Source organism: Mytilus galloprovincialis, chromosome 8, assembly GCF_965363235.1.
Source record: "Mytilus galloprovincialis chromosome 8, xbMytGall1.hap1.1, whole genome shotgun sequence".
Lineage (NCBI taxonomy): Eukaryota > Metazoa > Mollusca > Bivalvia > Mytilida > Mytilidae > Mytilus > Mytilus galloprovincialis.
The window spans coordinates 50,875,878-50,895,311 of record NC_134845.1 but is presented as its reverse complement, the minus strand read 5'-3'; the positions used below and the strand labels follow the sequence as shown (position 1 = coordinate 50,895,311).

Below are 19,434 nucleotides of genomic sequence, written 5' to 3'. Positions count from 1 at the left end.
TACGAAAGAATCAAATTATTTGTATACAATACATAGCAGTTCCTTCTTAAAATAAGAACTTGCCTTTCGACAGTCACATAGTAGTGTCATCGGTCAAGTGATACTAAACAGGCATACTACATTTGCAGTTTGCACAAATGCGCATGATGCATTACATATCTTCATTGAATTGGAATTTAAAAAGCTTTCAAAATATGCTTTTTATAGTACAATCATTTGCCGATCATTTTTTGTCATTTGTGATGAAAGGCGGCAAATATTCCCAAACAACCATAATAATCGGGCCCCGTTTGTTTTTATTTTTTGTTAGTCCCATATATTAATTCAACATTTATCAATTTGATAATCGTTTTGTCTCTTCTAGCAACGGAAATGTGTCCTTGTCGATGTGATTATAGAAGAAAACTGGAATATTGGGAGTCGAAAATACCGCGAAATCAAACAATTGAGGAATTGAAAAAGGAGTTAGAGCCAGTCATCCGACAGATTCAAGATCAATTAAAAGTAAACAAAACTAAGCTTTCGTCAACTATTCGCAAACTAACATCGGCTAAAGACGAGCGCAAGTCTTCTCATGCAATCGGTGTTGTTGGTGCGTTATTCATCTCTGTCATTTTTGGGACTGTCTTTTTCATGGACCTAGTAATGTCTAGACAGCACATAGACAACATAAGGAAAATATGTGGTTATAAGATGACAATATTAGACAAAAACTAACCAGGAAAAGGAATCATGAACAATGTAACATTTCAAGACAAGAATAGAGGAATCGATAGCTCTAAGAGTTTTGTTCAAATTATTTTGAAAGGCTTTTCAATCTTGTTCATAAGGTGTTGTTAAATCATATATGTTTTTCTCGCTACTGTTAGGCTTTTTGAAAAGATGGATAAAATGGGTTATTCGGAGGTAATTCTTATTTAGCGTAATAAAAAAAATAAAATCTGCTATAATGTCATATTTTTTCATATTAAAAAAAAAACCATATATTAAGCTAGTTGAAGATCAACAATATTTGTATATCCTCTTTTCGTTTGGTAGTTCAACCGAGGGATTCTAGATTCTAATTTGGTATTACAATTTCTTTAGTAAAGCTACGTCTTTGAATTAAAAAAAATCTCTATATATAGAATTACATGTATACTTCAAAAGGGAATTTCATATCTAATGTGTAGCTCCAATCTTCATATTATTCGAGACACATATTGCTGTTAAGTGATTGGTATAAATTGTAGTCTTCTGCATCTTGGTGTCCGTGTTTACAAGCACCTTGAAGTAATGATCAGTAATGTAACTCTGAATCTTTTCGATGATTTACATTGGCTCCATGACTCAACTGAAGTTCTATCACACGAAGTTTGCTATTTCTTGTGGCATAAAATAACGGCGTTTAACTCCTCCGCCACATGCATTTATATTTGCCCAATTACCTATCAGTAGTTTAGCTTTATCTACGTGGTCTTTTCGCCGTGCATTATGTTAAGCAGTTATATTATCATTTCTTTTTTAGCATTATATATCAGTCGTGTTGAAGGAATAATTTGAACTTATTTAATTACCTTTCGACGCTCACAACAAAGATGTAAAGGAGTAGGCCCTAAAATGGGCCTTTTTATTTCAAGCTATAATTTCAAATTACCAATGTGGTAGAGTGGTTTTCTGCCATTAATACTGGATGCATTGATTATACTATATGTACTAATTCTAAATATCTCTTGCAAATGATTTATTGTAGAAGGTGATTTGTTTGCAATCTACTTGTAATTATGTCTTATTTTATTGGTCATCGGTGGTCTTCTGGTATTTATACAGAGGGAATTTAATTTAATGGCTGGTCAATAAGGGATTTAAGTTGTACAATCACCTTTCTATTTTTATGTGTGAATTGACAGCAATTTATTTATGTATATCATGGTTACAAAACTTTTTACCTTTTAACGTTGTGATTTTTGTAGACTCTCTATCAGCGCTTCAAGCACTGAAGATACCTTTAAACAAGATAAGAAACCAATTCTTACTAGACATTCATTTTTTACTAAGATCATTGTATCATTCAGGTACAAATATAAATTTTGAATGGATACCGAGTCATGTAGGAATACAAGGCAATGAGTTGGCTGATTTTCATGCTAAACAGGCATTAAGTTATCAAAATATTTATATCTTTGTACCGTTGTTCAAAGATGATTTTAAAACATTGTGTAAAAATTTAATGAAAAATATGTGGCAAGAAGAATGGGATAAAGAGAAAGATAGAGCATTGTATCAAATAAGTCCAAAAATTTATTTTGAAATAAAAATACCAAAAATGTCCAGATACAAAGAAAGACTGATTTTTAAATTAAGAACTGGTTATATACCATTGAACAAACATCTGCATAGAATAGGCATATCTGACACTCAATTGTGTGAGGAGTGTCGTGTTGAAGAAACAGTAGAACATTTTTTATTACACTGCAAATTATATAACGCAGAACGATCTATTTTATTTGACAGTTTAAGAAAATTACAACTACAAAATTTTCAATTAAAAAATATCCTAACTGGATATAATTTTTTACCAATTGATACATACGTAAAAAGCACGAATAGAATGATACTCTAAAAGCATTACTTTTATAATACTTGTACAATTACTTGATTTTATTTTTTTACATAAAATAAAAGGGGTCCACCTACATTAGGAAGAACTCATTGAGATCTGTCCCCACAAAAAAAACCAAGAAAACTTGGTAATGGATAAAATTTTGTTAAACTTATTTTAGATTTAAAAAAATAAAATGCAGCAAAATAAATGAAAATAATACTGCTGGTCGCACATGTATCTTTCATTATACAAGTTGAACACAATATGCCTCATTTGCATCAGGACGCCAATCTCTGGGTCCAAAACATATGGTATTAGTAGTTCCCGAAGTCACGGTGTCAATAATGGGATACAGTTCAAAATTTGATTACCAGATTGATTATTCGGTGGTCTCATGGTCAGTGGGGGCAGTCGGGGTCAATACACAGACCACGACAATCCTCACTGAACAAGGGGACCATGACTCAAACTGGTCTCTTGGTATGTATGGGAATTTCATATATAATATTTTTTTTTCTTTTATTAATCCCAATGTAGGTGACAGAAGTATGCGACAGTTTTTTTTTTCTTTTTCTGGCGCATACATATTTTTGGCAATATTTCAGTAAATAATTGACACCGGGCTATCGGGAAGCAGTATCTAATCTCTATCTTCTATGGACATTAAGATTCATTTATACACTTGTGTATATTTATTAGCTACTACTACCTTACAAATCAAAGCAATCATTTATGTAATTAGCAATGCAACGAAACAAAAGCAAGAACGACAAAATAAATATTTTAAAAAATCTACAGAATTTTACAAAAGTAAATCCACAATACATTAAAGACTTGAAAAAAAAACTCACAACTTAAGAACTCACGTGTAGTAAACAAAACACGAAACACTAAGATTAATTTTTTTTTTCCAAAAACAATCACGATAAGTGTAAATAGGGCGCAAGTTCCATATCAGGAAAGTGGCCTCCCAAAACATCAATATAATATTAATAATTTAAATGGTTGGTCAATTTTGGTCTTTGTTTATAAAAGTTTAGATATTTTAATTATCTAGTATCTAGTCTTCGTAGCTACTTTTCATATAAGGATTGAATCATTCAGTTATATTGGATACAGTTATATTCAGTCAGGAACCACAAATATAGTATATTTTGGTAAGTTACATTTATTTTTATTGAGAGCTTTATTTTGACAGATGTATGAAGTATGAATCCTGATTATGATATTTCAATAACATGCAAGGTAAGTAAGTTTCCCCAATGTCCAAGTGAGTGTGAGATTTACGTTTGAGAGATGATTATATGATTTGATTGTTTTGAGAGCTTTTGTGTATTTGCTGTACGGGTGAGTTTGATTTATCATTACAGTGACCTTGACCTATGTTATGTTATGGTATTATCAATCATGACGTAGCATATAAATTTGTACGACTTTACCCCCAGCAGAGCTATAGAAAAACAATACATTAACGGGTGTTACACGGACACTTTTTAGATAATACACGGACACTTTTAAGGTGTTATACGGACAATTTCTTATGAATAGAATCACTCGTGCATGATCAGAGAGTTCATGTGCACTTTAAATTTCAATTAGATTTGAACTTTTTGTTTCACCGACATATTTCATGTCTTTTTGATTAAAATATTTACGTTAACGTTAGCATCAATAACTATCTTTCAAACAATTCCAGTAAATTACTATTCATATCAGTACACTAAGGGATTGACCATTCAACTTAAAAAGGGGGGTATGTCTTTTTTCTAAAAAAAAATTTTGATACCAAATGTTATGAGAAAAAATATATTGTGGTCAAGCAGATGACAAAATAATGTTCTGATTCCCAATTTTCCGTATACCGTATATAATTGTCTAATTTGGAAAAAAAATGAAAATAGTTGGGGATAGCGTTGAAAAAATAAATAATGTTCTTACTCAGAAAAAAAGATACCCCCTTTTGAAGCTAAATGGTCGGTCCGTAAGTGTTTTGCTTTCCTTCAAGATATGGAGATAAATAGTTTTCTGGACAATGCTGAAAGTAAAGAAAATTTAATGCTGGTACAAACGTTTATATTTAAAAAAAAAGACAGGAAATATATATAAAAAATCAAATCTAATCAAAAGATAAAATCCCTATTAACTCACCAATGCACGATTGATCCTCTAAATAAAAAGTGTCCATGTAATACATGTTCAAATATGCAGCAAATCTTGAAGAAAAATCATTCAACTCATGTCATCAATTTTGAACGGTAAGCTGCGATTGGATCATATATTGACACGTGTTAAATCCTGATCAACTCTATTAGAGACATATAAAACAAAATGGGGGGGGGGGGGGGGGGGTAGGGGGAGTAGAATGGCATATCCTGTACTTTTTCAACAAAAACAAATATCAGTTCTGTTTATTTTAAATGGATTAACCCCCTCCCCCACCCCGCTTTTCCTTCAGTTTGTTCCACAATAAAATATATCAAGTGGTAGCTGTGTTTTTTTTTTTATAAATTACTTACTAGCGAAGTTGCATTCTAAAAAGACTCAAATGTAAACAACATTCATCTTTTCCTTAAAATGGTTCTTTTTTTATAAAGTTATTCAATCTTGAATTTGTTTTCGAAAAAAAAAAAATTCTCGGCTTAAGGGAAGTGAAAAAAATTTGTTTAAACTGTAACTTACATTAACTGGTATATGACCATTGAAGTTTCTAATATGTTAAGTTTTGTTACCTCTTCTAAATGCAAAATGTACTACTTCCTTCCTGAAACGTCGTACACGTCAGATACAAAACAAAGGTAACAAAAAATAGGCCGGAAACAACCTGCCGTATAGTTTGTCTGCACTTGTAGTCAGGTCAAGGTTCTCGACTCGGTCTGTTTCTTTGTTACCTTTGTATAAAAAATGTATCTAATACTTACCTGTATAACTTGACTATGACATATATTTCATTGTCACTTTGGAAATATTACACTGGGATTATCTTTCCTGATTATGAACATTCAAGCTAGATTCACATGAAGTTGAATATTTATATGTATATTGATGATAAATGATGATTCATTTATATCATATTAAAAGAAATTATATACGAAGCTCAAATTATCTGTAATGATAATTTGTATGTAGTTATTGTTTATTGTTTGTAAATTTACATTTTGATATTTTCCAACCGTATACCGTTTATATAGAATTTAAGATGTTTGTATGTATTCAGTCGGATCGATTATTGAAAACCATTTGTTGTTGTTGAAAACTGTTATGTAATATAAAGGTTAAAATATATGATGTTTTAACAATAAAGGAACACGTGATCATGAACTTGAATGGTATTAAAAACATGAAAAAGGAAATGACTAGTACTTTAATATACTGAATTGTATTGTTTATTTTATTATTTTTACCACTGTTTATTTGTTATTTCAGGGTTAGTGTATGTAATAGTAAAATGAATGCATGTGATGTAAGATTGATGAATAAAGAACCCTATGAATCAGATGACTTATTTGTATTTGATGAAGCAGAAAATTAGACTTTTACACTAATAGGATTAATTGACCAATATCAAAATAAATCATAGCTAATACTATGAATAGATAGAAAATATGTCTATTTGTTCAAAATTACTTACTTGCGTTCTATTCATGACGTCACATATAACATTCATTTTGTTTTCTCATGAAAAGTCAATGAAAACATGTATATTTCTATTGATTTTTTAAACAAAAACCATAGAGCGTATGAAACGACAACAACAATCTTCGAACATAATATTTGTAATAACATTTTACATATCTGACTTTGATATTTAGTTTGTCGACAACTGCGCTCTATGTTTCCTAACTAGGCTTAAATTTGGTTTAAATCCGGACGACTTAGTCAAATGTCACAAAAATCTTTATTTCTGGCCTATTTGGTATGTAAAAATCAACGCTTTAAATAAAACTTTGACAACAATGGTTCTATTTAACTTTCGTACATGTATTTTCATCAACTTAAAACGGTTTTTATGTTGAAACCTTGAACTTAAAAATTGGGGCCAAATATTAGTTGTAAGCTATATTACAGAATCGTTTTACACAAGCTACTACGAGCGGCGTGTGTCTTTTTAATTAACTGCATTTACATCCATTCGTATATAAATTAATACTTTTCCTACTTCAATATGTTCGTTAAAACAACCACTTAATTGCATCAAATCATTTGAATGTCCCTTTGGTATTTTTCGCCTCTCTTTTGAGTGGTCTGCATGAAGCCCCCATTTATCCCACATACCATCATTGATTTCCAATGGCAGTCCAAATTTCCAGCCCTTCACCAAGGTCAGCCTACCTGGCGGAACCTACCTATTGTATTTTTAATTACTGAGCTGCGTCGGATAGAAATCGACCTAATAAAAATGAATATCAATACATCTTTCAACCAATTAAGTAATTTAAGTAATCTAAATGCAAAGTCTGTAATTGTTTGAAAACTGATTTGTTACAAAATCCCTAGAAAATATATACAAAAAATCATGTTTTATTTCGTATTCGAATGTTCCAAAATCAATAAAAGTCTTATACATGTACATGCATACGTGCACTTGCATAAGGTTGATTTCTATTCAAAGCAGCTCATTTGTTCTCGTTCAGAATATGCATAAAATAATTGCCAATTTACGTTCTAAAAATCCAAACGATTTAACACAAATTTCGATGCAGTAAATCGGTAATGCGTAAAAGAAATAAAAACACCACAGAATTGCACTTTTCGTGTTTCATTTTATCTACATTCATCGCTTCAAAAATTTAGGCAGCAAAAACCTACCATTATATTTTTTCATAGTTATCATTAATATTGAAATATTATCACTACCATAATCATGATACTACTAATTTAAAACAATTTCTATGAAATGAATTTTGAAAAATCGTAATTTCAAAAAATATTTTAAATTGTATACTTATAGATCGATTTCTTGAAATTAACATTGATTTCAAATACTACGTTCGTTTATCGTTTTGGTTTATATTTAAAAGCTGGACAATTCTAAATGCATATTTACAAAATTTCATATCCGGAACGCTTTCTTAACAGACAAGGTATATGTATGACCGTGCTGAAATAATTTTATGATTATCAAAGTACTGATTCTGCTCCATTAACCAAAAACAAACATTTGTTCTTGCCTTAGCAGTCATTTCACTTTTACTTTTTATGTTAATTAAAATATTTCATTGAATGACAATTAAAAATAAGATTATTTAGACGATTTGCAAAATATAAATATAATGCACGAACGTTATAGCTTATTAGTTAATAAAGTCTTTTGGGTAAAGGCTATGTCAGTGCCAATATAAATGATAATTAAAATGACAAATTTCTATCTAAGGTGTATGTATATCCCTCGACGAAGCAGATATCACCTTTCAGCAGATAAATGTGACTAAAGGATGGAGGCTTCATGTATACAATTAGAAAATAGTTGAAACTGTATATTGTCACCGATAGGAGTATGCATCGATGATGTTTCTTATTATCTTTTTAACATATCTCTAATTAATGGATGCTTTGCGGGAGTTAAATGTTCTGAATTTAAATCAATAACTTAGCTTTTGCTTTTTCGTAAACTCTAATTAAGTATGATAATATATTAATGAATCGTTATACATTGAATAGCTATAGAGTGACGCATTCATGTACTTGATGATCAATTAAACGTTTCATCATCAAATTTCCTTTTTAATTACACAATAGTTATTGAAAACTGGTCATTATCGTGATATATAGACTGTCCTACGGGCAGTCCATGTATCACGGTAATAACCAGTTCTTCAAAAACTATTATGTTTATGTTATTGAGGAACCATGTTTTTAAAAATTGTCATAAATTCAAGTTGTTCAAAGCAAAATCGAGTAATTGTACGATTTCTATAGGAAAGAGTGATAACTATAAGTCACTGCCATTCATTTTTTTGCAATTTTCAGTATATGAATACAAAATATAGATTTCTATAATCTTATAATTAACGAATTGCGATTGCGTTTTATTAAAGGGACATCACTCTTAACAGAGAAACCACGTCCTACTGGTCATTAACATGGTAAAAAACCGTTAACGACCGGTTTTCTGGTCCGGTTTTTTTCTGTTAAAGACCGATGGAATTTTTTACTAAAGAATAAAGAATGTCATGTGGCTCCTTGTTATCCCATCAGAGAAGCTAATTTTTAACCGATATGAAACAATATAGGATTAAACGCCTTTTTAAAGGATTTCATTGGTGTATAAACTCGACCAATTCACTCACAAACCAATAAAAGAAGTCCGAAGGACTTTTATGATCTGTTTGTGAGTGACTTGGTCCAGTTTATACACCAAAAAATCCTTTAAAAAGGCGTTTAATCCTTATAATTCTTTAAAATTGGAGATAAGAAAAAGTAGTTCGGTCAATGTCGTCTGTCGAAAAACAAATAACGTCAAGAGCCTTTACCGGAAGCCCTCTCGACCAATCATATAAACGTATTTCTTAAAATGCAAATCATATAAGAATTATTGCACTTTGCCTAGTACAAATAGCACAAAAAGATTGTTCAAACCATTTTGCATATGGTTACTTTGATACGCGAATGGTCTATTCAAAACAATTTAAAAGTGATAGAAAGATACATTTTATATCAAACACAGCCTTCTCAGTGTTGTTATAACTGTACAGTAAGAATACGAAAAAGATTTGCCATTGCAAGCAATAGCGGATGGCACCCTTCCCCTATTGCCAGGTGAGCGGCAGCCATTTTGAAAATTTCAAAGTCAAAGAGTGCATCTACACATTAAAATTATCATTTTTGTAAAGTTTCATAAAGTTTAGAGCATTTTGAAATTTTTGACATTTTTGCTGTTTCCATGGTTACAGCGGCCGTTTTGAAAATTCCAACTCCAAAATGCAAGTCTGCTGATGCAAGTGACCATTTCTGTTTCATCCAGTTTGCAGCATTTTTATTTTTTGGGAATTTTTTGACCTTTTTGCATTGTTTCCATGGTAACAACAGCTATTTTGGAAATTCCAACTCCAAATACCACATCTTCCAATGTTGCTTATCGTTACTGTGAAGTTTCATTAAGTATGGAGCATTTTAAAATTTTTGAAATTTTTGGTGTAGTTTCCATGGCAACATAGTTGTTCCAATGGTTGCCAAAATCATCCAACACCAGTATATGCTTGGCACCTACATTGTATTAAAATATAATGATTCTGAGATTAAGCATTTCCAAACAGTTCACAAAAACAAAAAAATGGATTTTTTCACATTTGTTCCGTTTCCATGGTAACGGCAGCCATCTTGCACATTCCAAAGTCAGGTGCACAACTTTACATGGTGGTCAACATTATAGCATAGTTCCACCATGTTTGGTCCATGTAATTCTGAGAAAAAGCTTGGACAAAAAGTGTGGAAGAATAAAAAAAAAATAATAAGAAAAAAAAGAAACGAACAATAACAAGATGTCACCCCAACTCCGTTGAGGGTGCCATAACGAATGGTCTATTCAAAACAATTTAAAAGTAATAGAAATATACATTTTATATCAAACACAGCTTTCTCAGTGTTGTTATAACTGCACAGTAAGAATACGAACTAGATTTGCCAGTGCAAACAATAGCGGATGGCACCCTTCCCCTATTGCCAAGTGAGCGGCAGCCATTTTGAAAATTCCAAAGTCAAAGAGTGCATCTACACATTCAAATTATCATTTTTGTAAAGTTTAGAGCATTTTGAAATTTTGGATATTTTTGCTGTTTCCATGGTTACGGCGGCCATTTTGAAAATTCTAACTTCAAAATGCAAGTCTGCTTATGCAAGTGACCATTTCTGTAAAGTTTCATCCAGTTTGCAGCATTTTTATTTTTTGGGAATTTTTTGACCTTTTTGCATTGTTTCCATGGTAACAACAGCTATTTTGGAAATTTCAACTCCAAATACCACATCTTCCAATGTTGCTTATCGTTACTGTGAAGTTTCATTAGGTTTGGAGCATTTTGATATTTCTGAAATTTTTGGTGTAGTTTCCATGGCAACATAGTAGTTCCAATGGTTGCCAAAATCATCCAACACCAGTATATGCTTGGCACCTACATTGTATTAAAATATAATGATTCTGAGATTAAGCATTTCCAAACAGTTCACAAAAACAAAAAACTGGATTTTTTCACATTTGTTCCGTTTCCATGGTAACGGCAGCCATCTTGCACATTCCAAAGTCTGGTGCACAACATTACATGGGTCAACATTATAGCATAGTTCCACCATGTTTGGTCCATGTAATTCTGAGAAAAAGCTTAGACAAAAAGTGTTGAAGAATAGAAAAAAAAATAATAAGAAAAAAAGAAACGAACAATAACAAGATGTCACCCCAACTCCGTTGAGGGTGCCATAAAAAAGGTAGTTAAACAGTCCCTTTTAAAAGTAGAAATAAGTATAATTATCTTGTTAAACATACTAATTTTACAATGAGCAAAACATATATAGTATAGACAGCTACAATAAGCCCCGACATGACGAAATAGGAAGAAATAAAAAAAGGAAAAAAACCGGCTTGAATAAAGAACAATAAACAAAAACACAAATTATGACAGACAGCAGTCAACAAAAACCACTGAATTATAGGATAATGACGTGGGACAAGCATATATATATATAAAGAATGTGGCCGGGTGAAACATGTCTGTAAGCGCTCAACCTCCTATAGCATGGAAAAGTGGTGTAACATCACCATATATGAACAAACTGTTGAAAACGGTTGGAAATGTCTTGACATCAGATCGGCACGAAGCAAATAAAAAAACCAACAAAAAAGCACTTACATAAAGACAAAAGACACACAATATCCATCTAACAGTACTTGCAGTTACTGAAAGCTAGTTTCAAAGGTCATAAATAAACCATGTTCTCCCAGATTGAAGTATAAATCAGTACACATCAAACGAATTCAGTGTAAATACGTCATCTCATTCTGAGAAAAGCATATTAACCTTGTGCAATGCCAAAATATAAGAACTTGATATCGACAGGATGTAAGGCTATGATTTTTCATAGATGTATCACAATACATATTTTAATTCTATTTGTTTTAATTTATTATCATTAAAAAAAACCTAAGTAATGTTAATACCAATAAATACATTATTCAAAAATCTATCTACGCAGTCAAATTGATTCCATTTAAGAAACTTTCTAAACATTGATTATCTTTGAAGCTGTCCGTTTCATTGATGAAGGTTATACAAATTATAATATGACAAGAAAAAATCCTTTGAATGACAATTGAATCCTTTGAATGACAATTGATGGAAAAAAACAACTAACGTTCAATGCATGTGATGCCTAACATTTCCAACTAAAGTAAAGACAACAAGAAGTTTTGAATTGCAAACGCATTGAAAGTAATGTTCTAGGTGAAGAAATGTACACACCGTCCAATAATAGTTAGCGTAACGTTTCGAGTCGTAAGCCGTACCCTGGCCGTTTGAATAGAAAGTTTGTATTGCAAATTTTTGGTTTTCTGTCTTTTGGACTGTAGTTTGTCTGTTTGTCTTCCTCTGCTCTTAGGTATGGTATTGTCTGACTTTTTAGATTATGGTTTCAATTGCCCCCGGGTCCCTTGGCAGTTATCCTTTTTTCAGCTGATAGGTTCAGATAGTTACTGAATTCAGGAATTATCAAGTATTATAAATTTTAAAGATAAGTCTTACTTGTATCATTTCTCCCTAAATTTAAAAAGAACACACCAATACCAGGGGACACAACTTCAGTCTGTACAAAAAAATGAACGTCACTGATTTTCTAACTAGTCCAAGACACTACTGAAATAAACCATTGATATTAACCGTTGATATAAATCTCATAAAAATTTAACAGACAAGGCATATGTATGACCGTGCTGAAATAATTTTAGGATTATCAAAGTACTGATCCTGCTTCATTAACCACAACAAAGTCAATTACGTTTTATTTGTTCTTGCCTCAGCAGTTATTCCACTTTTACTTTTTATGTTAATTAAAATATTTCATGGAATGACAATTAAAACTAGAATTGCCAAAATGATTGCAAGCAATAGCGGATGTCACCCTTCCCCAATTGCCACTAAGCGGCAGCCATTTGAAAACAACTTAACGGTGAATGCAGATCTATGAATTGCGATTTATCTTTCTGTAAATTTTCAGTACAATTTGAGCATTGTCAAAAGTTTCTCATTTCTGCTGTTTCCATGGCAACGGCAGCCATTTTGAAAATTACAAAGTCAAAAGTCTCATCTATACATGCCAGTTGACAATAATATTAAGTTTCATTAAGTTTGGAGCATTTTGAAAATATTTGACATTTCTACAGTTTCCATGGCAACGGTGGTTATTTTGGAAATTCCAACTCCAATAGTCTCATGCAGACTTGACAGCCAACAATCATATTAAGTTTCATTACTTTTGGAGCACTTTGAAATTTTTGACATTTTGGCTGGTTTCTATGGTATTTTTGTCCATCTGATGAGTTAAGGCTTTTTCAACTGATTTTTATAGTTCGTTCTTATGTTGTACTGTTATACCACTGTCCTAGGTTAGGGGGAGGGTTGGGATCCCGCTAACATGTTTAACCCCGCCACATTATTTCTGCATGTGCCTGTCCAAAGTCAGCAGCCTGTAATTCAGTGGTTGTCGTTTGTTTATGTGTTACATATTTGTTTTTCGTTCATTTTTTTACATAAATAAGGCCGTTAGTTTTCTCGTTTGAATTGTTTTACATTGTCTTATCGGGGCCTATTATAGCTGACTATGCGGTATGGGCTTTGCTCATTGTTGAAGGCCGTACGGTGACCTATAGTTGTTAATGTCTGTGTCATTTTGGTCTTTTGTGGATAGTTGTCTCATTGGCAATCATACCACATCTTCTTTTTTATATAACACAGATCATTCCAAATTTCTAATGGCAGATACCACATTGGTACATGGGAGGGAACATACCATGAAATTTTCAATGGATTTGACCTACCATTTTAAGAAAGTAAATGCCACTTTTTAAGGTTTTTGAAGCATTTTGACCATTTTTGCCTTGTTTCCATGGTAACAGTAGATATTTTCGAAATTCAAACGCCAAATTTCACATCTTCCAATGTTGCTCATCGTTACTGTGAAGTTTCATTAAATTTGGAGCATTTTGGTATTTTGGAAATATTTGGTGTAGTTTCCATGGCAACATAGTAGTTCCAATGAGTGCCAAAATCATCTAAAACAAGTATATAGTGGACACCTACATTGTATCAAAATATAATGATTCTAAGTTAAAGCATCTCCAAATCATTCACCAAAACCAAAAACTGGAATTTTTCACATTTGTTCCGTTTCCATGGTAACGGCAGCCATTTTTAATGGTCTTAAGACCTACTGCAACTCGAAATTTTGTATTCCTCATTATAGTCAACTATCATTAAGATTGGTTCCATTGTGTCCAAGAAAACTGCCGGACAAACTCATTGGAAGAAGAATAATAATAATAGTAAAGAAACAGAGGAAAAGCAATATGTCACCCGACATTGTCGATCGGGTGACAAAATAAGATTAATTAGACGATTTGAAAAGTATAAATATAATGCACGAACGTTATAGCTTATTAGTTAATAAAGTCTTTTTGGAAAAGGCTATGTCAGTGCCAATATACATGATAATTTAAATGATAAATTTCTATCTAAGGTGTATGCATATCCCTCGACGAAGCATATATTCCCTTTCAGCAGATAAATGTGACTAAATAATACAGACTTCATGTAAAATAGTTGAAACTGTATGCAGCGATAATGTTTCATATTGTTTTCGTTTAACAATCTCTAAATTATGGATACATTGCAGGAGTTAAATGTTTTCAATTTCATCCTGTCATAGAATGTTATATTTGATGAAATCAATAACTTAGTTTTAGCTTTTTCATAAACTCTAATTAAGTATGATTATATATTTATGAATTGTTATACATTCAATAACTATAGACATACATTTACTTGATGATCAATTAAACGTTTTATCATCAAATTTCGTTTTTAATGCACTTTGCCTAGTACAAAAAGATTGTTCAAACCATTTTGCATATGGTTACTTTGATACGCGAATGGTCTATTCAGAACAAATTAAAAGTGATAGAAAGATACATTTTATATCAAACACAGCCTTCTCAGTGTTGTTATAACTGCACAGTAAAAAAACGGAAAAAAATAAAGGTAGTTAAACAGTCCTTTTTAAAAAAAGAGATAACTATAACTATCACGTTAAACATAAGAATTATACAATGTGCAAAACATACATAGTATAAACAGCTATAATATGCCCCGACATGACGAAATATGAAAGAATAAACAAAAAAAAAAAAACAAAAAAAAACCCGGTTTCAATAAAGAACAATAAACAAAAACACGAATTATGACAGACAGCAGTAAAAAAAACCCACTGAATTATAGGATGATGAAGTTGGACATGCATTTATATAAAGAATGTGGCCGGGTGAAACATGTCTGTAAGAGCTCAACCTCCTATAGCATGGAAAAGTTGTTTAACATCACCGTATAAGAACAAACTGTTGAAAATGGTTGGAAATGTCTTGACTCATCAGATCGGCACGAAACAAATAAAAAAACACACAGAAAAAACACTTACATAAACACAAAAGACACACAATACCAATATGACAGTACTTGCAGTTACTGAAAGCTAGTTTCAAAGCTAAAAAATGAACCATGTTCTCCCGAATTGAAGTATAAATCAGTACACATCAGTACACATCAAACGAATTCAGTGTAAGAGCGTCATACCATTCTGACAAAAGTATATCAACCTTGTGGAATCAATGTGATGCCTCATATATTCAACTTATGTAAAGACAACAAAAAGTTTTGAATTGCAAAGGAATTAAAAGTAGTGTTCTAGGGGAAGAAATATACAAACCGTCCAATACTAGTAAGCTTAACGTATCGAGTCGTAAGGCATACCCTTATCTTTTAAATAGAAAGTTTGTATTGCAAATCTTTGATTTTCTGTCTTTTGGACTGTAGTTTATCTATTTGTCTTAGGTATGGCTTTGTCTGACTTTTCTGGATTATGATTTCAATTGCCTCCCTTGGCAGTTTTCCTTTTTTAAGCGTATCTGTTCAGATAGTTTCTGAATTCAGTAATTATCAATGGTATTGTAAATACTAGTATTTTCAATCTTTAATATAAGTCTTACTTTTACCAATTTACCTGAAATTTAAAAGGAACGCAACATAACCAGGGGACACAACTTCTGTAAAAAAATTCGATCGACATTGATTTTCTAACTAGTCCAGGAAACTACTGGTATAAACCGTTGGTATAAATTTCATAAAAATCTGATAAGAATATTTGCTTGTTAACGCTTAGAATGCAATTTTCTATAGAATTAAAATTTTCAAGGCGCATAACTCCTTTAAGTATAGTTGATTTTAACTGACTTTTAAACTCATACAAGACATTTCTTGAACAAAATTATGATATAAATTTGATAGAAAATAACAAGGTGAAAGTTTTCACGTGAGAGCGCACCTTGCAGACGAACGTCATGCATTTCTGTGTCTCTCACACCGCGGTGAATCGGGGACACAAATCTATACTTAATGTCTAAAACCAGTATTTGAAATTAAAACCCTCACACGTATTTGAAAAATATAAAACCTGTAAATTTTGCTTCTTAGAACCCATTATACCATCATATGCATTATTGCAACATATAGTTATAGAAATACGTTAAAATACATGTATGCTATCGAATTTTAAAATAAGCGCATTTTTTTTTAATGTATTGTACCGATTCAAATACACACGGCACGTGTTTCCAGCTTAATCCTCGAGACCAACAGTTTGAATAAGTATCACACAAAAAATATAACGAGAGAATATGTGACTGTGTCGTCGTTTTGAAGGTAGACTATGATTGATAGAGTTACATTTTAAGTTTTAGTACAATAACAATACATAATGCAGTAATAACTAAAAAATATTAAAAACGTAAAAAATGAACCACGCTTATATTGACTTTGCCACCGATACTATGAGTCTCCTGGTATTTTGCTTCTGTTGCGAGCGAACGATTATGTTCAAATTACTGTTTACATAACGGTTCAATTTGGGGTCCTCATTGCGGCCCTCGTTTAAGGCTATGCGTGCAGCATCCTGTTATAGATCATCAGTTATGAATATGTCCACGAGTTTTCCGGGAGTTGTTTTGTGCATGAATCTTCGTCATCTCATTTGATTGGACTTTTTATAAAAATGTTACATTTCAATAATGTTTTGTTATACATCTAGCTTACAATTAAGGTGGCTCGGGACTATTCGACTGCGCATAATTTCACGCATGAATTACAAAAGTATTTGTCGTAAATTCCATATAATTTTTTTTAAATATTTTGATTGATTAGAAATGTTAAATCATTGTAGTTATGTTCCAAATAGAATATTTTCGTTATTATCCGTATTATTAAAGGGTCAGTATGACATTTCACCCATTTTCACCATTTTCCCGCCAAAATTTGGGTTTAAAGGCAAAATATTTTTTGTTCCTTATCGGTGACCTATGTTTTTATTTGCTCATTCTTTGAAACTATATTTCAGCTTTTTATATTACAGTTTTGGAACAAGTGTCATAGAACGTTTTTTTGATATTCTGATAAAAATATGTCAACACCTCTATTTTCCCTATCATTTCATTGAAAAATGGTCCCTTTTACATACCTGTTTAAAAGTAAAATTTTGAGCTTAAATGGTCCGTGACCCCCTATTTTTTTCCACCAATTTGATTCACTTTCTGTAAAGAATAAAATAACAAAAAAATACGGAACTTTTGATAGAAACTTTAAATAGGCCCGAGCCACCTTAAAACACCTACGTTGCAATTGCATTGAAAAGAGAAGCAGTAAAACAATCATAAATAATTAATATTGTGATATGGTTTATTTATTAGGTATAAGTTCTTCATGTGTCTAGGTGTACAGCATGTGTTGAGTGTGATGGAAATCTGGAGATACAATGTTGAACTATAAACTTTTAGGAATTATTTTATTAGGAATTTTTAGTAAATCGTTTTCAAGTAAGTACATTTTCTGCAGACAATTTATTAATTTCCAACGAGCAAATGGGGTTATATTTTGAAAAACGTGAAAATAATTACTGTGAAAATATTTTAGCATTCAATTTGGTATTTATGATAGAATTATATGCTGGTTATGTGTCGATCGATGAGACAACAACGCAACAATACATTACACAAAATAATATAGTAAACTTGTTTTCACTGTACATTTGTGAAATCACACCGTTTTAGATTATATAAATCGGCAATTTTATTTAAGTTAACTGTTATCGAACACTCGTTGTAGTCTGGAAAAGACCACTTGTATATTCATTTTAATGAATCCAAAAGAAGGATTAATAAAGAAGATAGATATATGTTAATATAAAAAATTTGGTGCACTTTCTTCACTTTTTTATTTTGATAGACAATTTAGATTAATTATTATTTTATTGGTGTTCTTTGCATAGGAATAAAACAACAATAAATTAAAATGAATACACAGATAAATAAAAGACACTTAACTGCAACCGGCGGTTTTTAGACGACACATCAGTTAAAGCGCAGACAGGCTTTTTGATAATACAAAATTATCTTATTACATGTATTACGAAAATTAAATTCAGAAAAAAATTGTATCCATCCGAAAAGTAAGATCTGACGGCAATTCGTAGACCTGTTTTCTTTATATGAGACCATATTTTTATCGATTGACAAATTACATTTAGGTCACTTGAAGTGTTAATAATAATCACCGACTACTTTGACGTCATTTCTTGAGATTGGATAGATTTTGGTATAAACGGTAAAATCGTAGCCTCCATTTGAAATTGTGTCAAAGTGTGTGTCTTTAAAATGGTCGTTATTTAATCGACTTCTAGAATTAGCCATGGTGGCTTCATAAAAAGAAAAAAAGAAAACAGAAGGTGTGGACTACACAAGTTAATTACTTTTTTAATATATATTTTAGTTTATCAGCAAATGGAAACATTTGACCTATAATGATATTATTGAACTCTTATGAATGTTCCATCATAAATGGAATGCTTAATACGTTATACAGTTATAGTAAATAATTAGAGTTAAGAAGAATCAAATAATAATCCGTCGGAAGCGGACCTTTTATATCTCACACTCAAGGCTCTGAGTTAATATTTAGAATTTATAAACTGTATCGGTATTTAATTGATCAGTCAGTTATGCGCATGAAGGTCTGTCATTTTAAACATGAATAATCGAAACATATTCAGTATTGTATTACTAAAAAGTAAAGAAAGTTACTGCTTACAAGGAAGCTGTTTGCTATTTCACAGAAGGTTCTTAATGTTGAAGTTCGAGTTATTTCCATGCTAGTTTTACGGACGTTATCATGATTTGATGTTCAAAATGTTATATCTTTATCTTTGACCCAGATCACCAATGGTATATTGCATTTGGCGGTAACATAACTATTTCTTGCCGATTATATCGATTGTTCCATTGCTGAATGTGCCATTAAAAAGATTATAACTTTCCACAAGCACCACGACGGTGGCTATATATGGTTGAAAAGGTAGTACCCATCCTGCCGCAACACTAGCGTTTTCTAGTTTTATTCGAAGAGGTTTGTTTTGCCATTCTTAGTATAAAAATTAGAAGATGTGGTATGATTGCCAATGCGACAACTCTCCACAAGAGACAAAATAACACACAAAACTTAACATCTATCGGTCGCCGTACGGACTGCAATTACGAGTAAACCCATACTGCACAG

At 31.6% G+C, this 19,434-nt stretch overlaps 1 protein-coding gene across 2 annotated transcripts in view; it reads left to right on the top strand.

Moving 5' to 3' along the window:
* Positions 1 to 19,434, top strand: part of LOC143042155 (uncharacterized) — a 49,001-nt gene that overhangs the window by 8,872 nt on the left and 20,695 nt on the right. The window contains exon 1 of one of the 2 annotated variants that reach the window (XM_076214417.1): positions 17,564 to 17,699. The exons of the other annotated variant lie outside the window; for it this stretch is intronic. Within the exon in view, the coding sequence (XP_076070532.1) occupies positions 17,639 to 17,699 (61 nt within the window). The 5' untranslated portion in view covers positions 17,564 to 17,638. Of the gene's footprint in view, positions 1 to 17,563; positions 17,700 to 19,434 lie in introns of those variants that run through there. 2 annotated transcript variants of the gene reach the window in all.